Consider the following 22,651-nt stretch of genomic DNA (forward strand, 5'->3'; position numbering starts at 1 on the left):
TCCGCTAGCGTGGACACTCTGAAGCCTGCTAACCCACATGTCTGCAACATGGTTGCATTCACGGACAAGATGAAAGATCTGTGCAAACCTCAATCAGGTAGACAGAGAACAAGCCAGACCACCTACATACAAGTGGACACTGATGCACATCTAGATATGGAAGAACAGGTGGCAGACACTAAAGACCGCTGTCAGTCACCAGCCACATCTATGGAACCAGAAACCCTGGAGAGCGTCTCAGGAGGATCAGAGGTTATGAGTGCAACAGCTGGCTCAACGGACACTGAGTCAGTGGAATCACAGTTAACAGAGGTCTCTGACCCCGAGAGGTGTGTAAAAAGGAGGCACATACGGTTTTCGGAGTCAGAAGAAAAAAGGCAAAAGAAGCAGCAACTCAAAATGCATGTCAGGATACTTGTGGAGAAACTAGTTTTGCGGATCTTCAAAAAAGCAAAGTCGGCGTGGACCTTAAGAAGTAAAGAGACAAACACGAAACGCCTGTTCGAATTCATATGGGCTGATATGGAGGATGACGATTTTGATTATGAAATCACCCAAGAGACTTTTGAAAACCATGCCAAATCTGTTTATAATGTCCTGCGCCAAAAGTGGGGCAGTGCATTGATCGTGCTAATTTACGTGGATTCAGAAGACTCAATGATTGACAGCTACTTTTCCATGTATTTCAAAGCTTACCTGAAGTACCCAGAAAGAGTAAAGAACCGTTCCACCATCAACAGGTTCTTCTCCTCTGTGGGCAAAGCCATCACTGCACCCTTTAGAGCAGCGGTTCCCAATCTTTCTAGTCCGACGTACACCGTCGGGCCTATGGGAATATTCATTTGGTAGAAGGGAATCACTGCTTTAGACACAGAACTAGGGTTAGCCTCCACTGGCTTATATAGGACAGAGATCAGTGAAGTAGGAGGGTACCTAGATGTGGGGCAAGACGTGAGATCTCAGGGCCACCTCGGTGGTGCGACCTCACAGTGTATTGTCTAATTTGGTGGCGTGGGTTTACTCTGGGTGCTCCGGTTTCCTCCCACATTTCTCATGCAAATTATTAATGATTTAAATAAATGTAACAACTGATTTAATAAAAGTGTTAAAATTTGAATTTCTTATCTTATCATTTGATGTCATAGTTGTAAATATTTAACTCAGGCTGAAGTTCTGCTGATTCAGTTTCACTCAAGTCAAAATACAAAGAAAAGACTTTGTTCTTTTGCAACAGTGGTTTTTCATGAGAAAATCACCTGCCCTGGCATTGGAGCTATAGTCATGACCCAAAATAGTTATGTTAGGTGTTAAGTTAAGATATATTTGTACTACTTAGCTACATAACTCAATACATTTTTACATAACCAGTTTACCTTCTAGAGCTCCCTTCCTCCAACATTATGATTTTGTTAGAAAGTCACTAACAGTAACATCCAACTACAATTAAAATTTGAGAGTTTCAACATATAAAAATCTCCATTCACAGATTTCTCAATGTCAGTGTGCACCATTCCATCAAGTCTCCTATTCACAGTGAGCTCCTTACAACAGTAAAACAAATACAATAAATTAAAGCTGTTATAGCATTGTACAATATATGGCATCATTGTGCACAATGAGTGCTTTTGATGCTTTACGTATATTTTTCCAAAAAGTAAAAGTTTTGTCCAGAGTATTTTCGACCGATGAGACAAATGTTGAACTTTTTGGAAGGTGTGTGTCCCGTTACATCTGGTGTAAAAGTTACGCCGCATTTCAGAAAAAGAACATCATACCAACAGTAAAATATGGCGGTGGTAGTGTGATGGTCTGGGGCTGTTTTGCTGCTTCAGGACCTGGAAGACTTGCAGTGATAAATGCATGATTTCTGCTGTCTACCAAAAACTCCTGAAGGAGAATGTCCGGCCATCTGTTCGTGACCTCAAGCTGAAGCGAACTTGGGTTCTGCAGCAGGACAATGATCCAAAACACACCAGCAAGTCCACCTCTGAATGGCTGAAGAAGAACAAAATGAAGACTTTGAATCCTATTGAGATGCTGTGGCATGACCTTAAAAAGGCAGTTCATGCTCGAAAACCCTCCAATGTGGCTGAATTACAACAATTCTGCAAAGATGAGTGGGCCAAAATTCCTCCATAGCGCTGTAAAAGACTCATGGCAAATTATTGCAAACGCTTGATTGCAGTTGTTGCTGCTAAGGGTGGCCCAACCAGTTATTAGGTTTAGGGGGCAATCACTATTTCACACAGGGCCTTGTGTTATCTTTGACTAATATTTAAATTTGTTTGATGATCTGAAACATTTAAGTGTGACAAACATGCAAAAAAATAAGAAATCGGGAAGGGGGCAAACACTTTTTCACACCACTGTAGATAGATGTTTCTAAGGTTCCTGTGTTTGAAGATAAATCCATACCAGTTGAGAGCAGGACGTGATGAATTTTGTCAAATAAAATGTGATTTGTGATCTGTTTTAATACTGTAATTTTTATGCACCATTTGTGTTGCTTATCCAGGAGAGTCAAATTAAAAAATTGTACAAAACAGAACAAGACAAATTTTATTTCCATTTGATTTAATGCTGCAGATATTTAAAAAAAGAAAGTTTCGGATAAGGATATCTCACTTTGTAGAATGTGATTGAGCTTCAGTGAAATGCTGGAATAAGCTGTTACAGAATTTGTGGTGTTGTCAACCACACTGGAAAAGTGTTTAACTTAATCTTGAAGCAAGCTCAAATGAATTTTTGTGTAATCAGGTTTTAAGTGTGATTGTATCTCTGATAGAGTCTGTCTGTGGCTGTGATACAGCAGGTGGAGAGTACTGTGGAGCCCTCTGTGGCTCCTACAGACGTGAAGATCCTGATTCTGATGTTGATAAAAGTAACAGACATATAAACAAACTGACTTATTTGGCATATTTTTTAACACAACAGTGAGAGACCTCCTGACTCCATATTTGAATGACAGTTATTTTCTAAAAGAATAATTTAATTAGTTTTAATAGAAAATTCCCATTCTGAGTGATGAAATGTTAATTGAATATGCAAGTAATGGGTGTAGGATGACGTTGAGTTTTCAGTTTTTAAGATTTTTTAGACTAAACCAAATGAGAAATTTAGTCTTTCCCCCTTGAGCTCAGCCTCATTAGCACACATCACTTCTCTTATCATGGGAAGGGACCAGCAAATTAAAATGATTTCTCACTAACAATATCACATATACTCTACATTATATTGTTCCACTGCGTGAAATATTCAAACCCAACACCCCATGTTTTATGGCTGCACCATTCCATCAAATAAAAATGATTGTAGATATTTTTGCATCATTTTATACACATTTCCCCAAAATGAACTCACAAAAATGACTAATGAACATTTGTTATTATTTTCCCTGGCTCGCAATAATGTCGCCCCTTTTTCTTTTTTCTACGGAGCCCCGCTGGGGTTGGTTTAGAAGAAAAAAAGAGCCATGTGTAAATCTGTACTCTGTACAACGTTTTTCTTTGGGGAGCAGTACACTATAGTACAGTACGGACGGTACGGAGCATTTCGAAGGCGATAAATAGGCCTACAGTGTTACACAATGGAAGCTGTGAAATGCCCAAAGCAAAACACAATATAGCTTTAAATCTACCCTTAAATCTAGATCAATTGGATTTACTTGGCGGATTTTAATCTTGCTTTATTCTACAATACTTCTACAAAATTAAGTTGCTTAAGTAGGCTGAGAAGCACGCAAGCAAGGTAATGTAAGGAGGATGACACAGGTTGATTTTATTTTAAAATATATTCACTGTTATTCTTTTTATGCCTGGGTTAACTATAGTGAGATTTTCATTCTATAAAGATATGTTGAAATGTTTTAATCTCCATGACTGTAATGCCTAATAATGATAAATTATTTTATTTATGATGTTGGAAACTGCTCTTATTCTCTCAGCCCGTCACTAGCACTTCTGACTCGTCTGCCATGTCCAGCACTGTTACGAGTGCTGGATATGGCAGACATGGACATCTGCTCCATCTATGGCTGGGCCCTCGGCCCGCCCTGCTACTGGCCCTCTGCACACTCCATTGACTGAAGATGTGGAGCCTGCTCCTGGTTCAGAGCCTTGCTGGCTCCCAGCAAAGATGATAAAGACCATACCACCTCAGGATCAGAAATGGATTTTAGCAGCTCTGTGGAAGAACCAGCGTGTGGGCACTGACCTGAAACTGTGGTATGAGCCACCAGAGCCAAGGCTCATTTATCAGCAGGCCCCCACTCCAGAGGCTTTTTCACCTACCGGCTTCTCTTGTGGATGCCATACCACCAATGGAAGGTCAGGCTGTCCTGTGTGTGGGGAAACAGCTCACAGGCTATGGAGCCCACAACAGAGGCCACCAAGTTCTGGATGTGGACAGATGTTACCTGATAACAGAGAATCTCAAAGTGCTATTGGGTTGGCTGCAAAACCAGTTACATCTAACTTTCCATCATGATCAGGTTGAATGGCTTTTCTTTAATTGAGTCGGACAACCGTATCGCCTAGCTGTCAAGGGACAGTTCACCCCAAAATCCTTTTTATATTGTTTTGGTGCGAGTTGCCGAGTTTTGGAGCTGTCAGCCGTAGAGATGTCGGCATTTTTGTTGATTTGTGAGCAGTTTCACGTAGGAACTATTTTCTGATCTACCAATAGTTCCCACATGAAACTGCTCACAACAAGGTCTGTGGATTATCTTGAGTAACCAGGTCATGATTTTTGGAAAGAGACGTTGCTGTTGTGTTTTTCCAAATGTAGTTTTTTGGCGCTTTGAGCACCACAAGCCGAATGCCATATAGTCCCATTATATTCAAAAATGCAGACATCTCTACAGCTGATATCTCCAAAACACGGCAACTCACAGCAAAACAAAGGGGAAAATATGTATTTTTGATTTTGGGGTGAACTGTCCCTTTAACATTGAGTGCTGCTGGTGTAAACACATCCAGGACCGTACTTCCTTCCTCCAAATTAAGATAATAGTAAAGGCTCCTTAATTTCCATTTAGAGTGTATACCACCACCCGCTGATGTTTTGTTAACTCTTCTCATTTCAAACGCTTGCAAAATACCTGATGACGCATTCAATTTTGCAATTATAAACACACACATATATGTAATGCACTCAGTGCAGAGTAAGATTTATAGTATAACTATAAACAAGTGTTCATGCATGAAATGGTAATTTTTGGAATGAAAAGACAAATAAGAGAAGATGAGTGAAAATATGAAAATATTTATTAAATGATAACACACCTTTTTGTTAATTAACACAAGACAAAAAATGAAATAAATAAATGTGGTGTGGAGCCTGAAGTAGTCCTCGATGGTCCCCCTCTTGATGCCATCCCACGGTCGATGATGTCTGGGGTCCGGGCAGTAAGGCAATAACGGTGCCGCTCCCTTAAGTTTATCCACCAAGTCTGGCCAAGCACAGTCTTACGTGCGTCTGGGTGGCTGAGGTTGTAAATGTTCTCGTCTCCCTCTTCCTCAAATGGCATCTCAAAATGCATATTTCATTTTTTTCTGGCAGAAGTAAATTCAAAAGTTGGTTTAAATTTGGCCCAGGAACGCCTGATCTGTAAAACATGGCAGATTCAGTGTTACCTGTAAAACAAATACATAGCAATATTGGTAGAACTACTAAAGGCTGCAACAGCTCATTGTAGCTCAAAGTAGTCCTCATATATCAGGCTACTAACCTGCACTTCGATGTGAGGCTGAAGAGTCCAACAGTGTGGCTCTGTGCTGGGTCGGTCTGGCAGACAACATGCCTTGTTGCAGCTAACTGTAGTGATGTGTCGGCCTGTATGCAGGACTAAGTTAGAGGTCACACCAACATCATCTCAGCTGTGTAGTTATGGCCACACACAGTGCAATAATGATAACAAATCATTTTTCAAACAATTATTCAAGAAAAAAACTGATTACTCAGAAGATTTGACTTCGATTTGACTTTGGATAACAAACTGGACTGGACCAAGAACACTCAAGCTGTTTACAGGAAGGGCCAGAGCCGCCTCTATTTTCTGAGGAGGCTGAGGTCCTTCAACATCTGCTGGACAATGCTGAAGATGTTTTATGAGTCTGTGGTGGCCAGTGCTATCCTGTATTCTGTTGCATACTGGGGCAGCAGGTTAAGGGTAGCGGACGCAAACAGACTCAATAAACTGATCCGTAAGGCCGGTGACATTGTGGGGGTGGAGCTGGACTCTCTGGCGGTGGTGTCAGAGAGGAGGATGCTGGCCAAACTACATGCCATCTTGGACAGTGTCTCCCACCCACTCCATGACGTGCTGGTCAAGCAAAGGAGTACTTTCAGCAGAAGACTTATCCCACCAAAATGCACCACAGAGCGTCACAGGAAGTCATTCCTGCCTGTGGCCATCAAACTATTTAACTCCTCCCTCTAAGTGTTAGTCTGTATGACCCTAGGTCACTAAAGTGGACATTGAGCATTACATCTCCGCCATAATTGAATAATTGTGCAATATTCTGTGTACTACTCTCGTGCAATATTAGTTTTCCCATGTTAGTTTTTCTTATTTATTGTTATTGATATTATATACCTCTATTACTCTCGACAGTACATGCACCTCCGCTTATTACTATTACTTATTAGGTTACATTGTATTATTATACTGTACTTTCATCATCAACCGGTAAACCCACTTGGTACTCGACACTTAGTTTATCTTATACTTATACCGACCTGATACTTAATTTATTTTCTGACCTGTTTTATAGTGTATCATATTATTTTCTAGTACTTTCTCCTGTGTGCACTGACGTAAAGGCGAGCTGCTGTAACAAAGAGTTTCCCTACGGGGATCAATAAAGTATTTCTGATTCTGAGTGTAACTTGTGTTGACATGGCTACCAAAAGCTCAGCCTATGACTCAAAAAAATATTCACATGGCTGGATGTTTTTGAAAGTTTTGTATTGTGTGTGGTTTAATAATTGAAAAGAGTTAAGAGGTGTGCCACCTTATCGTTGCAAGTTTGAATGTGCTGTCGCACATTTGCCGGTGTCCGGTTTCGCTTGTGAATTAGCAGATCTTGCACCCAGCCGCTGCAAACTGTTCATGAGCGTCTAGGATTTTTTCACATTTTTCTCCGGGTAGGGTCCATTTCCCTCCTCCATCAGATCTGACCGATTTAACCAACTTTTTAACCAAAACAGAAGGGAAACAGGTAGCTGTTAACCACCATAGCAGGCACAGATAACAACACAGCGCGTTCCCCACAAGACGGCGCCCCCGTCCCAATATGCAACACAGCGTGACGTCAATCCGCATATATTACCGAACCGTGACGTAATGCAAACGCTCTATAGAATTCCTTAGATGCTGAAGTCACAAACACACACAAAGTTATAAATAGAAGATAAATTCACCCCACCAACACATTCTTCTAGTCTACTAGTGTTACAGACCAGAGCGTGAAAACGAATATAACTGATCATAATACAGTCACAAATACCATGGACAGAACAGAAACTTCACAGATTGAGGAGGCACCAGAGGTTAACGTTGACGCTCTTGGCCCAGCAGCAGAACAGTGGGGATTGTTGAAGTCACGTGACTCACTCCAATGCAGACACAGGAAGCAAGAACTACGGCAAGGCACTGATGATGGCTGTCAGTCACCAGTCAGAACAGTGGTACCTGCAGAGAACCCAGAGAAGTTCTCATCAGAGTCAATGAATTCAGAGGGCCCATCAACTCAAATGTGTGTTAAAGATTCTTTAAAAGATCACCTGACATCATGTTGCGCCATCTGTAGGTTCTGCTCTTTTTTGTGCAAAGCTTTCTCCAAGCCCTTTATTGCACTTTTCAGACCCCCTCTCCACAGCCGTCCTGATAAGTCCCCAGTCTTTACAATCAAAATTGATTCCACTTGCTACAAAGTGGTTGCTGACACCGGATCTCAAATATCAGTTTTGAAATCAAGAGGAAAATCCATGAAGATGTCTCAAAATACTGAAACTTTAGCTACATTCGTAGGACCGTTTCATACGTTTGCAGTGACCAAACCATGTCTAGTTGAATGCAAGCAGCTGGGTATTTCACAGATACCCCACCCATTTGTCATTAACCCAGCATGCCAAGACAATTTGGCCGGAATAAAACTTCTGTGTGCACTTGGCCTTACAATGCATTGCAAAAAATCGGGCATAGTAATAAGGAAAACTGAAAGAATCACTCCCACTGAAAACTTGGAGCCCTACCCTTCTCTGCACTTCGAGCCAGACGAGGATCCCTACTTTGATGCTACAGTCTGTGGAACAAAGTACACATTCTTAGCTGATACGGGATCGACGGCCTCATTTATGAATTCATCTCCAGGAGGCAAGATGTATAAACGTGATATTACAATCAAAGGACCCTGGGGTTCAGGACTGTCTCAGTTTTGGGTTGAAGTGTGTGAAGTTGGATGCACGTTCTCTCATGTTCCAAACATAACGCACCCATTGTTAATTTCCCCACAATGCAACCGTAACATTGCAGGCACGCCGTTATTGTGCATGCTTGGAATTTCGATTATATGTGATATGGATGGCATAGAACTGAAAAGGTCAACTCCGAGCCACAAACCAAGCCCCAAGCCCATCTTCAGACGCAGAAATAAAGTTGATGTCATTTAGTTGAAATGTAATATTCATCTTGAAGGAAGACATTTTCTGTGGTCTTTTTTTTTTCTTCGAAATGAATGCAATAAGAAACTCAAGTCCTACCTTACATCCAGGTTATCTTCTCCTCTACCGGTCTCTGTCGCTTAACAGAGACCAGTGGAGCAAGAGGTTACCTAGATTTGGGGCAGGACTTGAGCTCTCAGGGCGACCTCAACTGTGTAACCTCAGGGTGCCAAATAGCAAGGGTTTGATTCTGGGTCCTGAGCATTTCTGAGTTTGTGTGTTGTTTGCTGTGGTGGCGTGGGTTTACTCCGGGTGCTCCAGTTTCCTCCCACATTTCTCAAATTCATGCAGCTGTTGGACACTCTAAAGTCTAATATGTTTAATGATTCAAAAAATGTAGCATTTTTTGAATGATTTAATAAAAGTGTTAAAATTTGAATAATTTGATGTCTTACTAGTAAATATTCAACTCAGACTGAAGTTCTGCTGATTCAGTTTCACTCAGATCAAAATACAAAAAAAAGATTGTTCTTTTGCAACAGTGGTTTTTCCTGAGAAAACTACCTGCCCCGGCATTGGAGTTATATTCATGACCCAAAATAGTTATAAGTTAGGTGTTAACCCTCTGAGACCCACATTAAGACCTTTGTTTTTGCATATCTTTGTGTCTTGCCTTATTTTTTTACAGTATCATCAGTTTCAACGTCCCCAGAATCAGCACAACCTCTGCTAATGATATGTCACTCAATAATGACTTCTATAATATAAGATTTTAGCCCATAAAACAAACAAACAAACAAAAACAGAAATTATTTTAACTTGTTTTATTGAAAACAGCACTGCAAACCATAATATTAAAGAAAAATGTACACATTTGTTTGGATTGTGTTTATGAGTTATGCCCATTAGTTGGCAAGGGATTGTCATTGTTTTTCCTGTCAATGCATATCCCTAAATATGATATGCACCATGGCAGTTCCTGTCCACAATCACACACAGGGGCACCTGGCATACCTTGCATCGGAATGGGGTATTCTTCCTGGTCCTGGAGGAGATATTTGTGGTTGGTCAGGGGGCGACGGCCTTCCTCTTATCCTCCTTCTCCTTCTCCCTCCACTCTGTTGGTGGCCCACCCCAGCATCCACATTATAACATGAAAATAAATAAATAAATAAAACTATTATGTCTGGGTGATAATAATTACTCAAAGCCTTGTTCAAAACACACACACACACACACACACACACACAGTCTTTGGTCAGTGGTCTATGTCCGACACAATCACCGTCATAAATTGACATTAACCGGTTTTAAGCCATGATTTTATGATACACCTTTTAAGATCCTTGTGGATTTACTAAATGTTCTAAACTGAGTAAAAGATTTTAGTCATCAGACGCTTTGATAAGAAGTTACAACAGCTCGTCAATTCCAAACTCAAGCGAGGGAAACAAACCAAAGTCCTGCAGCCAGAATCAGGACTCGTCAACTGATTTTGGACCTTCGGTTTAAAACTATACAGCAAGAACTACACGGATGTTATCCCCAGAGGCAGCCATGTCGGGCTAAAAACTTACCTGATACGTCCGCAGCGGGCCCTCCTGGGCCCTCGGTGGTAAGTTTCTCATCTATTCCGGGTTGGAAATCGTTGGTGAACCGTGTGAGGGCGGACTAACTACCTTCGCTCATTTGTGTTAATTGTTTTGTTTGTTTTTGTTTGTGCCACTTCTTGCTTCCAAACCGCTGAAGGCAATCGATAGCCTTAAGTCCTTAAGTGGGACTGAGACCTAATGTGTTTGCTGGTGTGAAACTTAAGTGCTTCAATACTAGTGTGACGATTGCAGTGACCTATGATTTATCACCCGTGGTTGTTACTGTTGTTTAGGGTATTATTGGACTATATGATTAGTCGTATTTTGGGAGTGTAAATATGGTCTTTATACTGTCTGGCTGTTAAGTTGTTACATCTGCCTTGAGTGATCAGATGTCCTGATGATGCAATGCTGTAACACATCTTGAGAATCTTTTAAACATAATGTGATGTGGTTGCCATGACAGTGCATCTTGTTTAAATTTAGCCAGACTGAATCTGTTATTTAAATTAAAATTTCCACTGCCGACATTTGTCTGTGTCCCAACAATATTTCACAATGGTGAGTCAACTTGTTTTTTTAATTAGTTTATCACAATAATGGTGTGGATGACAATTAGCATGCCAGGTAGCTAACTAAGCATCAGCCAGAAATCAGTAATGCTAATTCTTCATTTATTTTCTGTCCAGCCATCCCAGACTAACACCAAAGACAAAAGCGAGAAGCAGAGAAAGGACAATAAGCCAGAGGAGGAGATGCCCTTGGCTCAGGTCAGAGCTGAAGCTAACATAGCTAGCTAGCTAGACAAGGGTACATTTTCTGAAGAAATTATAAATGTGCTTGCTTACGCTTAAAATTACTGATGTGAAGGCTGTAAACAGGTTAAAATGTCTTAAAATGTTAATTATTTCAATGTAAAATATTGTATGAGAGTGGCAGGTAAAGAATTTAAAGGAGTAATGTTGCAATGACAGCGAAATTTCACACTGGTGAGCAAACTTTTTTTTAAATCTGTTTATTTCAATAATGCTGTGTGGAGTACAATTGACATAGGTAACATTAGCTTAGCATCAACCAGACACTAGCCAACAGTTGGGAAACTAGCTTAGCTAATGCAAAGGGGTTTTACTCATGTTAATTTTAATTGAATGTCCGTCCAGCCAACCAAGACTGAAGGCGAAACCAAGGAGACGGTTGAGGAGAAGTCGCCCGCAGTGTTGGATAGGCCTCCAACAGCAGAAAAGACCATGGACGAGGTAACTAAGCTAACTAGAATTAGTTGAAGTTTATCACTGAAAGCATTTGAAATTTCAGTTTCAACAAAGGCATATAGGCAGTTACACTGTCAGTTTGTGTGTAAACAATGAAAGTAGTTGAACTTCACAGTTGAAAGAAAGAGATGAAAGCAGCTGAAATATTATATTATCTACCACAGCTACATTTACCACCATGACACCTGCCAGATTCCATAATGGGATGGAGCTAAATCAACTAGACTGAGGTTGGGGCAGTGTGGGCTGTGGTAGTTCTGAGACAGTTCAATGTGTTTTTCTTAGATGTAGAAAATATGCCATTGTATCACATTAGTGCTATGCATGCACGTGCTTAAAAGAGCATACTTTTTTACTTTTATTTTAGTACTTGTCATGACATTTGACATTTGTTTTTGCACTATTCTTTGTACCGTTTGGTTCGTTCGCGTTCTGCTGGTGTGTCATGTGAATCCCCCCCCCGGGGATAAATAAAATCTATCTATTGAAAGAAGTGCATTGTTTCAGAGATTATCAGATGTAGGGGGTTTTTGTATTGAAACTTGGCCAATGTGAGAACCACCTACTGTTTTGTGTGTGGAGTTGAAGTATCTTGAATAGCTTACTCTAAACTCGTGTGCAGTTTGTGAAAAAATGTAACCAATTTAAATAGCGTTAAAGTTCAATCATTTGGAAGAAAAACAAAAAAAAGAAGGAGTTTCCTAGGCAAACAATGCTGATCAGTGATTGGTCGTTGACCCTGGTAAACCCTGGAGTCTCCCAACACATTCACCCCTCTGTCTGGCTGATGATTGGAAAGTGCTGCTGCTGCTCTCACACTCACTGAATAATTGAATTGTAATAATTGAATTTCAAAATGGATTTGCAAAGTTATTCATTTGTCACCTGCTTTAACTTTTCCATTTTGATTTCATCAAAATCACTTTGATTTTGAGACGCTCTTTTTAATTTAAAGACGTGTAAGCAGCACAGAGCAGACACAGGAGCTCTGATTGGCCAGCTGTTATGTGTTGCCCATAGTAGCCGCCTTCTGCTGTGTGCATGTACGAGTGGTGGAGGCTGTGTGTGGGCTCAGAGCTCAGCAGCTGGCCAATTTGTATATTAAGAGACCTGATGTGATAATCAATCTGACAGGTGTAGCAGGTGTACTCTAGTCAACAGCTCATGGAAAATCCTGCCTTTCTGTCCTTTATTCTTCACCTTACACTGACATAGACATCTTTTACCTGCAGCAGTGGAAGGAATGTGTAAGCCTCCAAGAGGAACTCGAGACGGACTGGAAGCAGAAGAAGCACTTTAAGATACAGAGGGACAAGACCCATAGATCCTTTGACAACTCCAAGAGAAACCTGGAGGAGAACAAGGCCAGGATTAGAGAAAACCTCAGGTTGAAACAGAAGGACGAGCAATGCTGCCAAACAGAAATTGAAGTAAGCTTCATACCCACACTTACTCAGTTATCCAAAACCAAGTTTTTATGCAAGTTATATTCCAGTTTTACACATTCAATGGTGGAAGAAGTACTCCTTTACTTAAGTAAAAGTACCTGTAATAATGTGAGAAAATACTCAGTAACAAATAAAAGTCCTTCATATAAAATCTTATTTAGGTAAAAGTACAGAAGTATTATCAGCAAAATGTACTTTAAGTATCAACAGTAAAAGTATTCATTCTGCTGGCCCCTGGGATATATTATTATATGACATTATTAGATTGTTAATACTGATTCATCAATGTGTGAAGAGCATTTTACTGCTATAGCTGGTAAATAAAGATAATAATAATAAAATAAACTTAATTTGTATAGCACTTTTCAAAACACAGTGCTTTACAGAACAAAATAATAGTACACACAGTCAAGATAAAACCAATAAAGACTACAAAACTAACATAAAACAACAGAGTGTGCAATAAATAACTTAATAATAATAATAAAAAGCAAGTAATAAAACAGGCATAGAAACTAGATATGTAATAGATTTACTATAAAATGCCTTCCTATAAAAGTAAGTTTTGAGGAGTGATTTAAGAGAAGGTACTGAGTCAGCTGTGGGGTCGATCTGAAACAGTGACCTCTTTCTCCCAAATTTAAAATCTGTATCCCTCAATGTGTGGAACTCATTGGGGTCATCACTGTGATTTAATGAATGTAACTGATAGCGGAAACACTGAATTTTATAATGACAGTGATAAAGAAACTATGTAAAACTGTATTCAATGTGGGTCAGTCACATCATGACCAATGTCCGATCAATGTCAGTACTGGCACAGATAACAATCCAGCGCTTTGGATCAGTGCATCCCTACTGCTCGACGTGGTTTTAACTACTTTATATACAGGTAGTTCAGTCCAGTGGTTCCCAACCTAGGGGTCGGGCCCCGCCAACAAGATAAATTTCAGGGGTTGTGGAGTCAAAGGGTTAATGGGAGAGAAAGAAGATAAAATAAATTCTGCTACACATATCTGTTTTTTTTTTTAAACTTCACTAATATTTGCTTTTTTGTGAAATTATGGACAATTGGACAGTTATTGAAATTAAATCATCTGAGAGGTTTAGAGGGGAAATGTCTCTCTGATGGAACTGATAACAACTCATAGAAACCTTAAATGTGACAAGAGGCCCCAACCAGACACAGCTTTTTTGTAAGTCACAAGCCAAAAAAGGTCTAGAACCATGTATTTTTAAGCTTATAATGTGTTTTTTTTTAATGTAAAATCTTAATCTAAAAAGTAATAAGTACTATAGCTGTCCAATAAATGTGCTGGTAAACTGGGCCCCGTCCAACCCAGCATGGCATAATTGATTTGGCATAAGCTTTTTACTCTGGATGCTCTTCCTGACGCAACCCTCCCCATTTATCCGTGCTTAGGAATACACTGGCTTGTACATCCCCAGTGGGGAGCAACCCGGGTCTTGCCCAAGGACACTTTGACATGTAGACAGCAGGAGGTGGGGATCAAACTGTCAACCCTGTGATCAGTAGACAACCCGCTCTACCACAGCTGCCCCCCCCCAAAAAAATTTTTACTTAAAGGTCCAGTATGTAGGATTTAGTGGCATCTAGCGATGAAAGTGCAGTTTGTAACTATTTGAATACCTCACCCTCACCTTCCAAGCTTGTAGGAGAAACTACAGTGGCCGCTAAATTCATGAAAAACGCGAAAGGCCCTATCTAGAGCCAGTGATTGGTTTGTCCATTCTGGGCTACTGTAGAAACATGGCGGTGCAACATGCTGACCTCCGTGGAAGGGGAACCGCTCCCTCTGTAGATAAAAACTGTTTATTATAAGGTAATGAAAAATTATAACAGTGTGGGTTTTAATCATTTGCTATGGTAGTTACTTAGTTGTCTTTATGGTTTAAGCCTTAAGTCAGTTCTAAATACGTTGAGTGTCATGCCTATGGTTTTTTCTACCACAAATAAGTTCATTTATAAATACATTTAGCCTACAAGAAATATAAGAGTGTTGGGCAAAGAGCTCACTGTGTTTCATACACTTGAATAAATAGGCAATAGGGAAGTTTTCATTTCTAAATATAAAATTTGATGTCCTTAAAGAATAGCTTCTTGTCAGTTATTGCTAAGGGTGAGACAATCTGAAAAGAAAAGCTATGTATAGTTTATATATTATATTGTATATAGAAATATTATATAATGTATATTCCTCCAAACCTGCTCAAAGGATTCCGATGACAAATTCTAGTCAACTCAATGTAGAAATAAAATTCTCATTTCACATGTTTCATCTAGATCAGCAGGAGTAGCTGTTTTGTTTTACAGTTGTCCTGGAAAACTAAATCCAGTGCTGATCTTCATTGGGTTTTTTGTGTTTTATATTCAGATATCTAATGTTGGGTGATATTTAAGGTTTTTGTAACATAAGTCAAAATAGAAATCTTCTTTTAGATATCAAAGGAATGTTACAGAAAACAACTTAATAGGTGCAGATTTCAACTGGCTCTGAATGAGTGGAGTTGAGAGATTTCCCGGGTCCTCATCCTAATTCTGTTTCAGTTCATTTCTGCAAAACTTTGTCTTCATGATTTTCAGAGAGATGAAAGTCTAATCATAGACAGTTTGCTTGGTTTAAGCCAGATGCATCAATAAAATCAAGAATAGATTACTAGTTAGTGATACAACAGTTAGTCAGATATCAAACCGTAGTATACCTACTGCACCACTTATTCATCGCTGCAGTATTAATCTGTCAGTAACACTTCAAAACATTATGGCCAAAAACATGATGCTGGAAATTTAACACCAGTCTTCTTAACTGTCATGAATACTGCCAAGGCATTAAAACCGATTCAAGAAATCTCACAAGATGATAAAAATCTCCATATTTGTGAAGTTGCCAAACAAAAAAGGATTTCTTGATGAACAGCAGTTTATCCGTCTGCCCAGCACTTCTGACTTGGCAACCTCACGGTGACAACGAGACTCCAGGAAGTCAGTGCACCCGGCCAAGAAATTTTCATAGCACGTAATATGTCAGTGTTTGAGCACAGATTAAACAAAGGAGATGCAATGTGTTAATAAGTAAGCTTAAGAGGTGATGGTCAGCCTGTTTTTGAACTTTGGACAGAGCCAGGCTAGCTGTTTCCCACTGCTTCCAGTCTTTATACTAAGCTAAGTTAATCACCTCCTGACTCCAGCTCCATACTTCATGCACAGATATGATATCGATCTTCAAATTCAAAAACATATGAAACATGTATGAACATAAATATGACATTGCTGAGAAATGCACATGCATTTAAAAACAGTCCCCCTCCACTCAAAAAAGTGTTATGCTTATTGTTACTTCGCTTGGATGTTTGAGCTTCACTGTGCAGAATGATGTATCTGCAGAGATTGACACTAGAAGACTGTTTTCATGTTCGTCTGCCGAAGGGGGAAAGTTTCTCTGTGCTCACCTTGAATGCAAGATGCGTACGTTGGAGCATGATTTTTGTGACATCATAACTAGTTTAGAAGCCAGTTGCGGTCCAGTAGTAGACGTCTTTTGTTAAACATTTGAAATGAAAAATATTTGCATATTCATAGATCCTGGAATTTTTACTAGAGGAGAAGCAGTAAATGTAATTTGAATAATTTTTAATTAGGTATTCTAACTTTTTATGAAAAAACATATGACACAAATTATTCTTCCAATCAGAGTGTTTTACAATACAATAACGACACTGAATTACCTATTAGTCCTATTTGCACTTGTCCAAAACCGGCTGCCAAATTAATGTACTGTAATGTAATGTACTTGCAGTAAATTATATTTAATAGGTGTATGAATTTCACACCTGAACACAACATTTGATCATTGATTCCAGGAGCACAAGCAGAAGCTGAAACAATTGGAGACTGCACACCACAGTGAGATTTGTGAGCTGAAGGTGGCCGCCATCGCCAGGACCTCAAAGACCCAGAAAGAGCATGTGGAGTCAGAGGTCAAGCTTCAGAAGAAAATGTGCAACTTACGGGTGGACCAGGGAGAGAGAGAGTCCTGCATCAAAATCTACACTGGGAAACTCAAGCAGGTGAGAACGCACTGAGTCCAGTATATCTTTTACACTTTTGGTTCTTCAGGTGTCTTATTTCTGCAAGTAAGCAGCTGTACTACAAACATGTCACCTTTTTATTCCTAACAGAAACAACAGGATGAATTAAGGGAACTAAATGAGAGCTACGAAAAGCAAGTCAGAGGTAAATAAACTTGTGTCATTTCAGTCAAGTCAAAAAGTACTGTCATAAACTCTGTTTGTAAACTGTCATTTCTCTCTGTTGCTATTCAAATAGAAATGGAGGCCAAATATATGAACAAAATTAATATCATGGCTGAAGAGAACCACCAAAGTACACAAATTGAGGTCAATGAGATCGACAAGAGAGTGAAAAAGCACACTCTACGTGTTGTAGCGGAGCATGACAAAGTCTGGGAGGATTTCAACGAGTTCAACAAAAAAAAACATAATGTCTGCTTGGAAAAGGAGAAACTTGTGGTAAGAGATGTTCAATACTCATCACTGTCCTGTCACACTAAAGGAAAAGAAAAAACACAAACCTGTTACACAAGAGTGATGAATTTATGCACAAATAGCTTTTTCCCAATGAGTCTACTCCAGCCAATCAGATATCAAGACATAATTTTTCTCCACCTTCAACCACAGCGGGTATACAGTTTATGTGCTTACTCCACTCATGTTGTATCCACGTCTTTAAATCTGAGAGTCTGCAGGATATAATGCTGTATGCTGATGAATGCAGTACAAAAGGATTTTTCCAGGTGGCTCCTGCTTGATACGCCAGTGTTTGCTGTCATTTGGTAGAGACAAGTTGTGAAGAAAAAGGACAAGCAAGTGGATGGTACAATGGCAGCAGCTGTGCAGGAGAACAAATGCCTGACAGAGACTCTGCAGGAAATGGAGCCAAAGTTATGTGAGAGCCGCCAGCAGCTGGCCGCCCAGAGAAAAGCCATGGCCGAGAGTTTGAAGGTTCACTGCTCTGCTTCATTTGAGGGCTTTTTGACAGAGATCAGCCCATAAAAAAGCATCAAGCTAACTTGTACATCATTATCATTGTTTAGGTGTGATAATACTGTACACAAATAGGCAAATTGTACATGGCATTATTTCACTGTTGGTATTTTAAATTGAGATGTAAAAACGTCAAATCATATTGAATATTTGTTCATTTTCTGAGATTTTTGTTTTTTGTCCAATTGATATTCATTGCTGCTCGTGTTTAAAGGAAAACTCTGCCCTTTTCTGGTGTTCATAGATTTTCCATCTTTCATATTGGTTATGGCAACATTTTACTCAGCAAGTCAAATGCAGAGACACATGAATTCAGCTTGCTTTGCTGTTTCTTTTTCAATGCCACCGCCAGGAGTCACAGTCAGAGCTGTTTAAATCCTCCTCAAAGGCTTTGATTTTGTCATCTACACAACTTATTTGGCAGATCGAACAAGAGTAAATGTTCAAACTTTTATGCAAACTGTGCACTGTAAATGTCCATTAGATCTTGTAGAGCTTCTTTTTGGTTCAAATTTGACCCGCAGCACTCACCATAGAAAGACAATTCCATTCATTCAACAAACATTTCGGGTCTCAGTGAAATCACAGTGAAAATAGTGAGTAAAACTTTCCTAAAACTGACTGAATGTTGGCTAAAACTATGAAAGTAAGAAAACTTCTGATAATGTCTCCAATAGAAGGGGAGTAAAATGAATGCACAGATATTTGAGGAGAGATGTGACCTGTATTTGAAGCACCAGCAGTTGGAGATGAAACACAGAGAGGTAAACTGCTCGCATCGATTTGTCATGTCGCAAGTGTTACCTTTATTCCTTCGCGAGCGTTGAATGTTGTGTATGCCTGGTGGGCATTCATGTGATTCATGCGTCCCACAGTCTCAGCTGGAGTTCGACGAGCTGCAGAAGAGGCAGAGCCAGGTCGCTCTGGGCATGCAGCAGAAAAGTGGCCTGAAGGCCTTGTTTCTGGAGAGGAAGATAAAGGCAGTGACAGAAATTCAAGAGAAGGAGCAGCTTAAACTCTGGGTGGTGCTCGCCTTCGGACAGGGAGTCCAAACGGCTGCAAAAAACATTAAGGTATGATTTTATATCTGCACATGTTATGCACATATATTTCAACCTGTGTTCAGTAGTTTATAGGACCGCGCAGTCAACAGGAACTAGTAAAGTAACAGTAAAGATGCCATTTCATTGTGTCTTTAACAGTCCTATGACATTTCCTCTAGTGCCAAACAAGATCAACACAACCCAATCAAATTATTCTGACAGTTAACTCCACCAATTTTACACATCTAAGTCAGTTTACCAGACATGTTTTGTACAGCTCCGCCTGTGAAAACAGTTGTATAATGTGTGGAGGAGCTTTTTTTAAGTCTCTAAAGGGAAATAACCCTAATGATGTCATAGTGAGGTCTGCTTCTTCTAGACGAGCTAAATCATCAGTATAGTGTTTGTTCTGCAGCCTCTAGAGGTCACTAGTGGGTCTTGATACTTTGAGTCTTGCTTTCATTCTTCTTTGTGATTTACATTGTTTGAAAGTTTTTTGTGAGTTTCAGTGTGTGAGCTGCTGTTGTTGTTGTACGAGAACAAACCAGAAAGTGTGTTTTTACCTGTAGGAACTATTTGTGTCCAAAGACGCCACCATCAATGACTTGATGGATGACTTGTCTCGAGATTTAAAGGTTGGTCATCAGTTATGTCAAAGTGATTTCATGCATTTGTTTAATTGATCTGAGAGTAGTTGGTAGTAGTAGTAGGTGTGCAGCTTTGTTTGATATTTTCTGGCCAGTTCATAAGATGCTGTCATGTTTTATTAAAATAAGCGTGTGATCGGCAGGAGTATGACAACTTGGTTAAGAAAGAGACGACTTTGGACATCTCTGTGGGCAAGTGGCTCCCAAGGGGTGACATCAAAAAATGCATCAGGAATGCCTTGGAGGATAAGGTTCCTCTATATCAAAAGGTTAGTCATCAGTTATCTCACAGTGTTTTCATGCATCTGTTTAATTGCTCTGAGAGTAATTGTTGCTGTGCAGATATTTTTTCAGTCAGTTCAGGTAGAGCTGTCATGTTTTAATGAAATAAGCCTGTGATTGGCAGAACTTTGAGGGCTTGATGCAGGAACTGACGGCTTTGTGCATCTCTGAAGACAACTCTGTCCTCAAGGACGCCCTGGGACTGAACCCTGCTGGCACTGCATCCAGATAGTGAACTCCTGCAGCTCTCAGGTTTGCACTCATCTGCTCTTCCAGGTTATTCTTCAACCCAAATCACTTTTTTCTCCTCTTTCATTCAATTCCTGATGGTTTGAATAAAGGTAAATTACACAAACAGATCAATATGTAGTATACTGATATTTACTGATCATTCTTGTTTATTACAACTTGGGTCTTATTTTCATAATGCTGGCCATCATTTCCATCAGTTTTGATAACATTGTACTCACTCAAGTTAATTGCTGAGATGTGGAAACAAACAACATCGCTTCAACAAAGACACAAGCAGTCAGGCGATCAGACAGGTTGTAGACAAGTCGACAGTTTATCCAGATTATCTTAACCACTTTTATTTGGAGGTCAAACTGACATTAGTGAGCACATCTAAATAATAATTTCATTGCACTGTAAAACTGTGTGTGTCCACAGCTGTGGCAAGTATGCTGAATCAAAGGTGAGGCAGGAAGATGGTGGTGGATGTTTACAACGTAATAATTTTACACTTCAGCTTTGATTTCTCCTCTAAATAAGTTTGGCTAACCTGGGGTTTGTTTCTAACGTGTCTGATCTTCTGTTTCTTGACCCATATGACTTTTTTTGTGATTTTGCCACTTAACTTGGTGAGTAGGTAATGTCATTGTTACTGTTAAGAATGACAGCCTAATGGTTAAGACGCGTACTGCATAACTGCAGCGTCCTCGATTGATTTCTCATGCTCTTGTTGATTGAACCTCGCTTCTTGTGAATACAATATCTGAGCATTTTCTTTTTTCAACCTGGAAAAAGTTTAGATTTTATTATTCAGACCATTTGCGTTGATTGATACCAGTTTAACACTGTTACATGGCATCATCCATGTTCATATGCATGCATCCCTCAGAAAAACTCATATCATTTTAAATATAAAATACATCCATATAGCTGTAATCTCTATTGTAAGACCTTTATGTCTCCATTTTCATTGTATAACATCTGTGTTTTTATGTGACCAGTGTTAGGAGCCTGAGGCTTGCAGGCTCTGGTCTGTGCTGAGGCTGCAGGGAATCGACTCTTTTTATGTCTGTTTTCCAGGAGCTTCTGAGTGGCCTCAGATGTCTGATGGCCGTGCTGCATCAGTTTAAAACATTTCACACTTTAAATCACTTTATCTTCTCCATGGTTATTGCAGAGAACGTCACCATCAACACCAGTATATTTAACACTGATGGTAAATGTGGCTGTGGTAGATAATTTATCAATGTATTTATCAGTGAAACATTACTTTTTTAAAGTCCTTTGCTTGATTACTTTTTAATCTTAGTACTAATCCTTTCAGTTTTGTTGAAGATGATAGATTGATATTGTAGATAAAAAAAATTTTATTTATGTATTCGTCTGATCTCTTTGGCCTGATTTCAGTATCTGGGTGCTTGATTTGATTATGGTTTTTTTCTGTTTCGAACACAAAGACACTTTATATTTGAACTCATTTTGAACTGAGTTGGATTTCTTACTTAAAATATTTCATTGGAGATGTACACCACATTTATAATTGAAAATGTAATGGTTTGAACATGAAGTCCTGAATCCTGTCCTTCCCCTTAGTGTGCAATAAATAAATGAATTGTGTCAGATAATAATTGTGTCAATCAGATATTGACTATCAGTGTTATCAATAGTTAATTCATCTGACCTGTGAAACTGGGTTACAAGCTGAGTTGATGTACACTGATAGAACTGATATTGAAATTTGTTTTAAATGGTGTTTTAAAGGAAGATAGTGATTTGGCGAGCCCGAGCTCCTCAAGCAGGTCATTTGCCCTGACAGCGAAGGCCCGGCCCCCTCTAGTCTCAAATCTAGTCGCAGGAACAGTCAGCAGGTTCCTTGTCTGAGGACCTCAAGCTGCACACAGGTTGCTCTCAAGAAAGCAACTCTTAAAATATTAAATTCATTCCTAAAACAAAAGAGTAAGCACAGTAGTGCTGTCAAAAGTAAGAGTACGTAAGAGATAAGACATGATCTCTTTTCCTGGTTTTAGTTGAAAGTCTTGCAGCAGCATTCTGTACTAGTGTTTAAAGACCATCGCAGTTGTCCAGTCACAAGGAACATAAGGCATGTATGACCATTTCTGCATCAAAACTGATCCCATCCTAGAGATATTTATTTGATGATAACCAGGGCCAACTGCTTAGAAATATTCTTAAGAATGCTCCTAAACATTTCAACATTTCAGTCAAAGATTTTTTTTGTAAAATCTAAGACAAGCATGTCTACCCCAAATCCCCTCCTTCAAGCACTGAGTGAGCCAATAGCAGGCCTCCAGAGGTGATGTGTCATGGCTGCATCACATCAGTCATCGCAGCTTCATGCACCGTCATTCACTGTATCCAGCGCTTGCA

At 39.6% G+C, this 22,651-nt stretch overlaps 1 protein-coding gene and 1 long non-coding RNA gene across 6 annotated transcripts; one reads left to right on the plus strand and one right to left on the minus strand.

Annotated features, from left to right (window-relative positions):
- Nucleotides 1–5,241: 5,241 nt before the first annotated feature.
- LOC122876742 lies at nucleotides 5,242–9,922 on the minus strand. Its single transcript, XR_006378125.1, has 3 exons — nucleotides 9,679–9,922; nucleotides 5,729–5,832; nucleotides 5,242–5,605 (listed from the first exon to the last, which is right to left on the minus strand). It is a non-coding gene; the product is annotated as an uncharacterized LOC122876742 (long non-coding RNA).
- Nucleotides 9,923–10,140: 218 nt separating this feature from the next.
- LOC122876741 (dynein regulatory complex subunit 4-like) lies at nucleotides 10,141–21,641 on the plus strand. 5 transcript variants are annotated; one of them, XM_044197398.1, is made up of 14 exons: nucleotides 10,141–10,279; nucleotides 10,946–11,026; nucleotides 11,417–11,512; nucleotides 12,760–12,957; nucleotides 16,858–17,064; nucleotides 17,176–17,230; nucleotides 17,324–17,526; nucleotides 17,854–18,018; nucleotides 18,738–18,824; nucleotides 18,936–19,133; nucleotides 19,673–19,738; nucleotides 19,894–20,019; nucleotides 20,157–20,284; nucleotides 21,344–21,641. In XM_044197398.1, exons 2-13 carry the CDS (start codon nucleotides 11,012–11,014, stop codon nucleotides 20,262–20,264), a joined length of 1,524 nt encoding a protein of 507 aa, XP_044053333.1. In that variant the 5' UTR covers nucleotides 10,141–10,279; nucleotides 10,946–11,011; the 3' UTR covers nucleotides 20,265–20,284; nucleotides 21,344–21,641. The 5 variants fall into 5 exon arrangements, with proteins under 5 accessions (XP_044053333.1, XP_044053331.1, XP_044053332.1 ...); XM_044197396.1 differs by lacking the exon at nucleotides 10,141–10,279 and adding an exon at nucleotides 10,322–10,817 and having other exon boundaries at nucleotides 20,157–20,308; XM_044197397.1 differs by lacking the exon at nucleotides 10,141–10,279 and adding an exon at nucleotides 10,322–10,817 and having other exon boundaries at nucleotides 21,265–21,641.
- Nucleotides 21,642–22,651: the final 1,010 nt, after the last annotated feature.

Source organism: Siniperca chuatsi, linkage group LG5 (assembly GCF_020085105.1).
Source record: "Siniperca chuatsi isolate FFG_IHB_CAS linkage group LG5, ASM2008510v1, whole genome shotgun sequence".
Taxonomy (NCBI): Eukaryota; Metazoa; Chordata; class Actinopteri; order Centrarchiformes; family Sinipercidae; genus Siniperca; species Siniperca chuatsi.